General features: G+C 44.1%; 1 protein-coding gene across 1 annotated transcript in view; it reads left to right on the top strand.

Annotated features, from left to right (window-relative positions):
* The first annotated feature begins 12042 nt into the window (after positions 1-12042).
* Positions 12043-12193, top strand: part of MSL3 (male-specific lethal 3 homolog (Drosophila)) — a 36777-nt gene continuing 36626 nt past the window's right edge. The window contains exon 1 of the mRNA XM_019529329.1: positions 12043-12193. Coding sequence (XP_019384874.1) covers positions 12095-12193 — 99 coding nt within the window. The 5' untranslated portion in view covers positions 12043-12094.

Here is a 12193-nt window from a genome sequence, read left to right as displayed (position 1 = left end):
ACTTCTGGCAATTTTTATAACAAGATAGGACATTTCTCTAAAAAATTATGCCCTCATCCAATTACAGCTATTGAACTTGAAGCAGGAATTACTTCAAGAAAGTCCTATGGCTTATTTTTTACTAGCTGTGCTATGGTTCGTTTACCATAATATAAGAATATTTAGAAGTATAGTTGTAGTATATTTAGATACAGACTTCTGTTTACCACTCCAAAATAAATGCACCCCAGAGAGGAATGTTCACTTCTGTAGTCACACATTTTTTGTAAAACTGTAACTTTACCATATCTTATCTCTTTATGCGAATGAGATGCAGCGATACCAAGGATTTACAGGAAAACCTAGCTGATTTCTGACCAAATGCCCATGGACATCCTACTTATGGGTATCCTTGCTACATAATTTCTTCCCAAAACTTTTGTTGTTTCTCTTCCCAATATTGGCTTTATTTTTTCTCTCATTCCTACTATTATGCCTAAATGGACCCAGAGGTCCATTATAAAACTTTAGTTATCTAAATAACAGTATCAGAAATTCTGAAGCTTGAACTGAAGAATTATTCAATGGACTGAAGACAGGACAGGAGATGGAGGAGACAGGACACTATTGTTCAATGTCTTCATCAACGATCAGGAAGACGGCATAGAGTGCACCCTTTGCCAGTTTGCAGATGACACCAAACTGGGAGGAGTGGTAGATATGCTGAAGGGTAGGGCTAGGATTCACAGTGACCTAGACAAATTGGAGGATTGGGCCAAAATGAATCTCATGAGGTTCAACAAGGACAAGTGCAAAGTCCTGCACTTAGGACAGAACAATCGCATGCATCAGTACAGTCTGGGGGGATGACTGGCTCTGCAGCAGCTCTGCAGAAAAGGACAGGGGGTACAGTGGACAATAAGCTGAGGGTGAGCCAGCAGAGTGCCCTTGTTGCAAAGAAGGCTAATGTCATGCTGCGCTTCATTGGTAGGTGTGTTGCCAGCAGGTAAAGGGAAGTGATTATTCCCCTCTCTTCAGCACTGGTGAGGCCACATCTGGAGTACTGTGTTCAGTTTTGGACTCCCCATTACAGAAAGGATGTAGACCAATTGGAGAGAGTCCGGTGGAGGGCAACAAAACTGGTGAGGGGGCTGGGGGGCATGACTTATGAGGAAAGACTGAGGGAACTGGGCTTATTTAGTCTAGAGAAGAGGAGACTGAAAGGAGCGTTAATAGCAGCCTTCAAGTACCTGAAGGTAGGTTTGAAAGAGGATGTAGCTAGACTATTCTCAGAGGTTACAGATGACAGAACAAGGAGCAACAGTCTCAAGTTGCAGCGAGGGAAGTTTAGGTTTGATATTAGGAAGAATTTTCTCACTATGAGGGTAGTAAAACACTGGAACAGGTTACCCAGAGAGGTGGTGAAAGCTCCATCCTTAGTGGTTTTCAAAACCTGACTAGACAAAGCTTTGCCAGGGATGATCTAGCTGGGAATGGTCCTGCTTTGAGCAGGGGGTTGGACTAGATGACTTGCTGAGGTCCCTTCCAGCCCTAACTTTCTATGATTCTATGACTCTATTTCTGTTGAGGGCTGTTGTGATTGTCATAAGGATAATTAAAGTTGCATTGCATTTGTAAAACATGAGGAATTTGAAATACTGACTATACAAGGAGGGAGAGATTTACAAAAATGACTTCAAATCATATATTTAGAAGAGATTTAAATGCAATATAAACCTGATTGATGAGAAACTTAGCTACATCAGTGACATCCTTGCCCTACTGTGGTCACTGAGGCTAGGATTTTATCCCACATTTCTAAATTAAGTTAATTTATAAACATGTTCCATAAATCAGTTTACCTCCCACATTTTCCCACACTTCGTGGGATATTTTTAGTGTAATACTGTATCTAGAAAGACAAACATTCGTCTTAGATTTGTGTAGACTGAAATGGGAGACTTCTAGTGAGAGGAACTGTTTTGCCAATATTGCCCTATATTATTCTTGCCAGGTTCATGGCAAGAACACGATATTGCTGTCCTGGTAATTTACATCTGCACATAAATTTATTCCTTTTTTCTGTCATGGAGGTCAGATGACTTTTACCTCTAACTGTGGGGATAATAATAGCAGGAAAATATTGATTTCAAGTGATTAAGACAAAACCTGAGTCTCTGGTTAGAATACACAGAGGTCAGGAAAGAAGTAATTTTCCACAATGATGAACAATGTGCAATGTTTTCATGTAACATGCAACAAAATGCACATTACATGAAACATTGCTTCCTAGTCAGGGTGAGCAACCTGTACACTTGAGGATTTGTGATGAATTGATTCATACATCACAATCTATCACAAGCAGATCATTTAAGACTGAAAGGTATGATGAAACAGTTCCCAGAGTCCTGCTGGGCACTTGCCATTGCCAAGAATCCCTTGTGCAGGCTTCAGGGTAGTTTCCTGCAAGGTAATTAGAACATGTCATAAAATGTGAAGGGTTCTAATAATATGTTTTTAGGTACATTTCACTTATAATCTTAACGTATTGTTCATTTGTTGAATATTAGGTTAAATGTGCTGTACCTTTTTGAGCAGAGTGGTTACTTCTGTGAAACTAAAAACCTGTAAAGTAATCAAAGCTATGTGTAGCCACAGCAAACAGCTGCATGGAACCGTGGCTGTGTTCCAGCTGATGGGAGAAGCAGAATCCTCTGAAGTAAACATTGCAGCAAACATCTATGCAGCTCACTCTTAATTTGGCAACTCACTGAACAAAGCAGTTTGTGAACCAGTTCAAAAATCCAGGTTCTACTATAGCCAGAAAATAACTAGCAAAACTGCTCTGACCATATGTCCCCTTGTTTTTAGATATGACATGGGCTGTCATATTCCCCGTCCGGGGAACTGGCTCCATGGTCAGCCCTCAAGATAGTCGATGGTACTGAATCAACATGGTGTATGGTGACCAGTGGCATTCCCCAGGGCTCTGTTCTTGGACCTGTATTCTTTAATGTATTTATTAATAATCTGGATTCTGGTGTCAGAAGCAGACTGGCTAAGTTCACTGACAACACCAAACTATGGGTAAGTATGGTCACACTAGAGGACAGGCTGGCGGTACAGGCCAACCTTGACAGGCTTGCAAGGTGGGCAGATCAAAACCTGATGGCATTCAACACAGAGAAATGCAAAGTGCTCCACCTCGAGTATAAACCCTCCCATCACACTTATAGGCTCAGCAGTGCTACACTTGCTAGCACCACAACTGAAAGAGACTTGGGGGTCATTATTGACCACTAGATGAACATGAGCCACCAATGCAACGCTGTAGCTGGCAAAGCAAACAAAACTCTGACTTGCATCTACTGATGCATCTCAAGCAAAACCCAGGAACTTATTCTCCCACTTTACTCAGCCTCGGTGAGGCTGCAGCTGGAATACTGTATCCAATTCTGGGCTCCACACTTTAGAAAGGATGTGGGGAAGTTTGAAGAAGTCCAGAGGAGAGTCACATGCATGATTAGAGAACAAGAGAGCAGGTCTTATGAGGAGAGGCTGAGAGACTTGGAACTCTTCAGCCTGGAGAAGAGAAGGCTCAGGGGGGACTTGGTGGCAGCCTATAAGTACTAAGAGGTGTGCATCAGGAACTGGGAGAACATCTGTTCACCAGAGTGCCCCAAGGAAAGCCAAGGTCCAATGGTAACAAACTCCTGAAAGACTGTTTTAGGCTGGACATAAGGAAAAACTTCTTCACTGTCCAAGTCCCTAGGACCTGGAATAGACTCCCCTCAGAGATGGTGCAAACACCTACTCTGAACACTTTCAAAAACTTGGATGCCTGTCTGGCTGGGATCATTTGACCCCAGCTGACTGCCTGCCCCTTGGGCAGGGGGCTGGACCCGATGGTCTAGTGTGGTCCTTTCCAGCCCTAATGTCTATGAAATCTATGACACATGCTTCAGTCTGAAGGATGGACAGCTACTGTTGCAGCCAAAGGACATGAGCTATACTCCTCAGATTCTGGAAGCCTAAGTATAAATGTGCCAAAAGAGCACCAGCCCTGGAAGCAGACTGAGAGGTGACACTAGTATGGCAGCCCACTGGGAAGCCTCTACCACTCCCACCTTTTCCTGGGAGCTGGGGCCATGGTAGCAGGAACCTACAGCAGCCCATGTGCGAGGGAGTAAGCACAGGTACCTTCCTCCCCTTTCCCCTCCCCTGCCTGGACCCTGGTGTTCAGCAACCCAGTCTCCCGCCACATAGGGAGTCAAAATTCCTTGTTATGCCTCTGTTAGTTTCAATGAGAGTGGACCTGTGCTTCTAATATTACTTTAGGGGATTTACTTGTTTATTCAAATGTGTAATTTTAAGATTATGTAAATGTAAGTCTTCTATGAAATATAGTATAGTGAATATGAACCCCTTAGGGGGAAAGAAACAATTTTCCAAAGAGAACTTGAATAAATTTAACAAGGCTGTTTTAATTTTTTAGTGTTATGGAGCCCACTGTCTACATGATCTTCACACTGCCAATGTAATCTATATAATTAAATAGTGTTAGAAACCAGATGCTGACAATTGTTTTTTGCAGGTGCAGAAAACAATAAGTAATTGCCTAATGAGAGCAGACATAATGGATACAATTAGGGTTATGTAAGTGTTTTAGTGATAACTACATTGTGCATTAAGTATATGATCATTAGTACAGATTAAAATTATTGCTGCAATCATACAAAAGTTCTTCATTCACACTGGATCAGATTCAAATTGGTTCCACAGAGTGATTCAAAGAGCAATTGAAACTGGCCCTGATCCAGAAGCCACAAAACATATCTGATAACTAAAATCATAAGGTACCTCCATTTTGTGCATTACACACAGAAGTAATCCAGTAGGATCAGCTAGACACCTAATTGCCACCAAAGCTCCATTGCAATTCATATTGGTGCTGGGAGGCCTCTAAAATCTGCATTAGGCCCCTGGAGAAGCATCATCCACTATACATATCTAAAGCACTGTTAATTTGCATTGACTTAAGCTCCAAAACAGTAGCAGTGTTATTTTGGGAGTGTCATGACCATTAGGCTATAGAGGCATATTCTCTCTACCTTGTTCTTTTCTTGTCCAAAAACAATAAGCTCTTGAGAAATGAGAGTTCAGACACACCTCTATATTTTAGTGTGTTCTATTGACTAACATTAGGCTCAACAGTGTGTTCTATTGACTAACAATAGTCTTTCTGCACTATTCATTTCAGGTGTGAAAGTTTCCCAGTGAATTGCTTAGAGTCCTCACTGATTAAACAAATGGAATCTTGCATTTGGGGTAATCATGTAAGTGTTAGGCATTCTGACACCTAGGCTTAGCATCTACAGACACAGTTTGAATCTACCCTATTAGTATGTGCATAATGTAAAAAGTATACCAGACTACAAAATGAGCAAGAGTAAGGTATGCATTGATCATGATGTTTTCTCAAATAACTATGAACATTGCATAACTTTCTCTTGTACTTGCGTCTGATTTCACCCTCTCAAAATGGGTTACTTTAATAAACTGTTTTCATAGTTTCATAGTTGGTAGGGTCAGAAGGGACCTGAGCAGATCATCAAGTCCGACCCCCTGCCATGGCAGGAAAAAGTACTGGGGTCAAATGACCCCGGCAAGGTATTCATCTAGCCTCCTCTTAAAGACCCCCAGGGTAAGAGCAAGCACCACTTCTCTTGGAAGTTGGTTCCAGATCCTAGCCACCCTGACAGTGAAGTAGCGCCTCCTGATATCTACTCTAAATCTACCCTCTGCCAGCGTGTGACCGTTATTTCTAGTCACTCCTAGTAGTGCTCAGGGGAACAGAGACTCCCCCAGTGCCTGCTGGTCCCCTCTGACTAGTTTGTAAAAGACCACTAGATCCCCCCTCCAGCCTTCCCTTGTGGAGGCTGAACAGGTTCAGGTCTCTTAGCCTCTCCTCATAGGGCCTGCCCTGCTGCCCCCTGATTATGCGAGTGGCCCTCCTCTGGACCCTCTCGATATTGCCCACATCCCTCTTGAAGTGCGGTGCCCAGTACTGGACGCAGTACTCCAGCTATGGTCTGACCAGTGCTGCATAGAGGGGGGAGGATCACCTCCTTGGACCTGCTTGAGGTGCATCTGTGGATGCATGACAAGGTGCGGTTGGCCTTCCAGACTGCACCCCCACACTGTCGGCCCATATTCATCTTGGTGTCTATAATGACTCCAAGATCCTTTTCTGCCTCTGCACTGATGAGAAGGGAGTTCCCCAGCCTGTAGGTATGCTGCTGGTTCTTCCTCACCGGGTGCATCACCTTGCACTTGTCAGTGTTGAAACTCATCCTGTTCTCATCTGCCCACCCCTGTAACCTGTCTAGGTCTAATTGCAGCCTATTCCTCCCTTCTAGTGTGCCCACGTCGCCCCACATCTTAGTGTTGTCAGCAAATTTGAACAGGGTGCTTTTTACCCCCTCATCCAAGTCACTGATGAAGATGTTAAACAGTGCTGGCCCAAGGACTGAGCCCTGGGGGACCCCACTGCCCACATCCCTCCAGGCTGAAAATGACCCATCCACCACCATTCTCTGGGTGCAGCCCTGCACCCAATTAGCAACCCATTTGACTGTGTAGGAGCTGACGCCACAGTCCGCTAGTTTTTTAATGAGAATGGGAGAGACAGTGTTGAAGGCCTTCCTAAAGTCCAGAAAGACCACATCCACTGCTACCCCTGCATCTAAGGATTTGGTGACCTGATTGTAGAAGGCCACCAGGTTGGTCTGACTAGACCTGCCTCTAATGAACCCGTGTTGGTTGCCCCCAAGCACAACCTCCCCCGCTGGCCCCTCGTGGACATGTGCCAGGATAATTCTCTCAAAAAGCTTCCCCAGGATCGAGGTAAGACTAACTGGGCTATAGTTTCCTGGGTCCTCCTTCCTCCCTTTATTGAAAATGGGAACCACATTGGTCCTCTTCCAGTCCTGGCACCACACCAGAGCACCGCGAGTGCTCGTAAAGCCATTTTAAAGGTATCTTCATTTATTTCACTTTCTATAGGTGTTACAGTTAATCAAATTTTAGTCCACACCCATTGTGCTTTCCAGAATTCATACCATGGTTCACCTGAGCAGGGCTTTTTCCCTTTGCTCCTTTGGAATGAATGTAGCCTTTCCCTGAAGGCTCTTTAATTTCAAACTGTGCAAAATTTAGGATTTTCCCCCCTGGGTTGAATGATACGGTGCCAGAAGATCTAGCCCACAGACATGGGGTTAAAACCCTGGTACAGAAGAACATTTCCCACCATCATGACTGACAAGGAAAACAGGAAATGACTGTAGTTTTCATTGCAAGAAAAGATTAAAGTTATGGAAAAAGGGAGATGTGGCAGAAGATTTACACATTACTCCCTCAGTGTTATCACAGATTTGAAGGTCCTTGCTAACATTTAATGAGAAAGGGAATCATGAGACTCTGTGTTCAAAATGAAAGAGAACACATGGTGTGTTCTATTATGATGTTGACAATGTTGTACAGTATTTGCTTGATTTCTGGAAATATGGTGCAATGAATATTCCCATAAATGGGAATGTTCTTCAACCAAAAGCATTGACCTTTCAGCCTTTTTTGGACCTGGTGAATTTCAAACAAGTTTTGACTGGCTTGAATTCCATAACAGACTGCATCACAGCATTGTATCAAAAGAAATCTTCAGAGAAGAAGATGATGTTTCAGTAGATAAGGATAAGAAATGAAACACAGGAAAAATTATTAACTACTACAGGCCAGATGACGTTTTTAACTTTGATGAAACAGGTATGTTTTATCACCTGCTACCACATGTTATACCTGTGGCAAAAGGGGCATGAAATCCAAGCAATATTTGACTGAACTCTTCAGTTGAAATGCATTGGGCACTGAGAAGCTAAGGCTGCAGGTTTTTGGCAAATAAGCTAACTTCAAGAAGGTGCATTCATTCTCATACAGTTACTCTCCAAGCAGATGTGTGTGTGGATGACACAAGTCTACTTAAGCATATGTTTGGTAAAGGCTGATACAAACATAAAACTGGGAGACAGCAAGATGGTAATGCTGAAATCTGCTCTGCACATTAACAGGCTCCAGTATCTAGAGTAAGTTCAGACTGAATTTTGACTGCTCAACTGTCCTGCCATTTTGCAGCACCTGGATCAAAGTATAATTTGCTCTTTAAATACTCAATACAGAAGCTGATTCCTAATGCAATTTCTTTCCATCGCTACAATCAAGAGTAAGAAAAGACTGACCTCATGGAAGCCGCTTACATGATTGCTGCAGCTGGGTAGTTTGTTAAACAGTCTAGAGTGGTGAAATACTAGTAAAAGCCAGTCATAATTTCTGATGCTAACATAAAGAAAATCAATAAACTTGATGTCTGCATTCCACAGTTTATTGCTACATGACTGACAGATGTTCCAGATAAGGCAGGTTTTGAAGACTTAAAGGCTGCAAAATGTATCCATTGCTTGGAACTAAGAATGTTTGGAAGTTTACTGAGTAGAGCAAAGCCTAAAGAAGCTGACACTGAAAGTGATGAAGATGAGTTCAGTAAAGTAGCAGAGCAGCCAGTCAAAACCATATCAGAAGCCACAGCATTTCTAGAAAAACTATAGCAGTTTTTTCCTGTTTGTATGTCAGTTCCTGATGCAGTCTTTGCACAACTAAATGGTCCAGAAGAATTTTTAACAAGTGCAACTCCATCTTGTACAATGCAAAATTACAGACTTTGCCCAAAATACAAGGCTTCTGCTTATGTGGTACAAAGGCCTAACTTATTTTAAATAATATAGGTATCTTTACAGTTTTTGGTATAAAAAAAATCAGTATAAAGATCTAAACTCAGTCCTCACTTGAAGTTCATTGTTGTAAGATTCTATCTGTACCCTGATTTCCTTCTTCCCAGTCTTCTGGAGTAAAGCTTGAGTTGCTGTGGAGGAACAGACAGTGGAGCTGGACAGTCCTGGTACAGTGAAATGAAGACCCAAAGAGATAAGCAAGTATTTCTCCTGCTAGAAACTTCTCAACCCTTCTACATGGCTCTCTGCTTCAAGGGAAGGAGATTCCTTAAGACTCAGTTCTATTTCTCAGAAAACTTTAATGTTCATCTGCAGAGGCATAAGGATACAGCCAGGTGCCCAGGGCAGTTGTTCCACAGCTGCCTCCCCAAGTCAGCACCCAGTGCAACTGCCTGGATCACCCCACCCTGGTTATGTCACTCTTCATTAGACTACAGTTCTCCACCTTTTATAAGAAGTATGATTTCCATCACAATCTTTGCCTAGTGAGGGGAATACTGGGCAGGAGCAGGCATCCTCAAGTTTGTCTCTCCCTAGCAATGACAAAGAAGCAAATCTGTCTGTTTTGCTTCTCAAGCCCTGAAAAGAGGCACTCACTCTGCCATGACTTCCTTTCCCTACTGACCATCACCCTATAGCACAGCATTTCCACAGTTGGGTGGGGGGAGGTTATACCCCACTGCAGCAAAGTTGGCCATGCTGTGTCTAGCTTCTTGTGGTCAGACCTGAGAAAGAAAGTCTTGCATTGGAAAGCTTGTCTGACTACATCCCAACTACACAGTTGGTCCAGTAGGAGAGCTCACTCCAAAGCATCCTTGTCTCTCCCTAATTTTGTTCCAAAACTTTTGCCCAGGCGCAACATTTATGGGATTCCCATGTGGATGAACCTAAGAACTGCCATTTACTGGGTCAGACAATAGGTCCTCATACAAATAGAAAAGCCCAAGTCCTCTTGCCCAGTATCCTGTCACATGCACAGTAGCAGAGATTGGATGCTGAAAGGGAGAGTGGACTGGGTCTGACCAGGGCTTTTTCCACTGTTCCTCTCTCACGTGTAGCCTTCAGCATTTATGGTCTAGGAAGGTTGAATTCAGAGGCAGTGCCCCTAACTCCCATGCTCAATACCTCCTAGTTCCCCTTTCCTCCAAGAACTTGTCCAACCCTTTTTTGCAGCTGGCTGTCCTGGCAGCTTCCACCACCTCCAGTGGCAAGGAGTGCCACAAGTCCAAGGCACCCTGGGAGAAAAAAGAATGTTCTTTGGTTAGTTTTTAACATGCTGCCCACTTGTTTCATTTTGTGATCCCTCCAATTCTTGTCTTGTGAGAGGGAGGAAATAAGAAATCCCTGTGGACTTTCTGCATTTAGTGGTGTGTACATCCTTTTTAATCAACCCTAACACGTCATTGGCCTTTTTTGATGGATGTGTTTTTAGTGAACAGATCATCCTGCCTCCCACATCGACCCCGATGCCATTCTTGCCTGCAGTCATGTCCCCTCAGGACCTTTCCTGCCTTTTTGCCCACCCCTAGCACAGGGACATGTTTCTCCTGCCATCTGGGTGGCACTGTAGTGTCCCTGGGCTCCAAGAAGCATGCTCCATGTGCACTGTCACACAAGGGACAGGCCACAGGCTCCTTAGTGCACACCTGAGGCCAAAGGGCAGGGAGCAGCAGCTGAGCCCCTGGGGCTGGAGCCCACTGCACACAGCATTACCAGGTCTCAAATATAAAATTATCATACTGGAAGGTCAGAATGATCGGATTTGCTGAAAAATGACCATACACTGTAAAATATGCAAATAAGTATGCAAAGAAGTCTTCTTCTTTACTTTATATTGTTTCCTATATCGCCAGTGAATGAGGACTGGGTCATCAAAGTTGAACGATTTCCTTTTGTGGGTAAAGGTATGTGGTAAAAAATTACTAGGTGTATATATATATATATATATATATATATTTCCATATATGTGTATTGGCAGGGGCAATACCATGACCACCAACCTGGTTTTCCTAGTTGTAAGGGAAAACCACGAACATGGCAGGGGGCAGTACCCTGACCCAGGTAATGCATAGTTAGCCTCCCACTTTCATTTCCAGTGGGAAGATCTTGGCTATACACCAACTTTATGGAAACGGGAGACTTCTTCCTAACTTGCTCCTGTGCCATATGGCTGAGAGCAAGCGAAAGTCGGGGGCATCAAACCCCAAGCCTCCGGCCTTGAGTCTGCATGTAGGATGCCCGCCAAATGATTTGGAAGCATCTGAAGCCCCAGGCTGGGGTGGAGGATGTTTGCCGGCAGCTGGGCCACATATGGTTCTTGAATGACTCTTGAATATGGTTCTTGATTTGGCTGATTTGGCTTGGGACAGGGAACATTTTCCTTAAAAAACAAACAAAAATAAAAAAGACAGCTAATGTTATTTGTGAAGACAGAAGTTAAAGGATGTAAATAAGGAGATTTGATGTTAGTTTAAAGAAGCGTTATGTAAAGTGATGTAAACTGTTTTCTTTTTAACGTGTGTGGTGGGAAAGATTTAAATTTTAATTAAAAAAAAAAACAGCCCCCCTGCACTCGTCACTTATGACTGCCTGTGAGTGACTTGGGTTTTGCAAAGACTGCGTCAATTTGTTGCCTCAAAAATTATTGTGTTTTGAACGCTTTTCGTTCTACATGCAAAACTCTTTGTTCCAAAATGATACTTTTTATTAGACCAACTGAGAAACTGTAAAAAAAAAAAAAAAAAAAATCTTTTTTGCAAACTTAGGGGCTTTTCTCTGTTGCTGTTTCTCAGCGGATATAACACAAGGAGTCAATTTTGAAAGCAGGAGTTCTAGATTTCTGCATTTCTTTTGGTGTTAGACCAACACGGCTCCCACATACTTTCCTTATACGTTGCGCGTGCCTCGTACAACGGCCGAAACGCTTGTAACCACACACAATCACCCCACGCTGGGCAACACCGGCCAGCCGGGGGCGCACTTTTACCCGCCCCATGGGGGGCGGGTGCAGCGAGGGACGCGCGCGCAGCTCACGTGGCCCGTTTCATTTCCATAACCGCTGGAGCCAGCTGGCTGAAGGGCCTACACACAGCTGGGGCAGGAGGAGGTGGAGGGCAGAGCGTGACGTACCCTCCCTGCTCCCATCCCCGGCCAATCCCAAGAGGGGGGGCGGGGCCAGGAGGGAGCGGGGGCCTCCACAACTTCCGCCCCGGCGCAGGCTCCGCCCTCGCGGCCGGGAGGGGCGGGGCTCCTCGGCGCTCCGCCATGACGAGCAAATGACCTCGCGGGGTATGAAATGGAAGTTCCACCGGGGGGAGCGCGTTCTCTGCTTCGAGCCCGACCCCACCAAGGCCAAAGTGCTCTACGATGCCAAG

This window comes from Crocodylus porosus, unplaced genomic scaffold (genome assembly GCF_001723895.1).
Source record: "Crocodylus porosus isolate Cpor-Errol unplaced genomic scaffold, CroPor_comp1, whole genome shotgun sequence".
Classification (NCBI taxonomy): Eukaryota; Metazoa; Chordata; order Crocodylia; family Crocodylidae; genus Crocodylus; species Crocodylus porosus.
The sequence above is the reverse complement of the archived record's forward strand: the minus strand, read 5'-3'. Positions and strand labels throughout refer to the sequence as shown.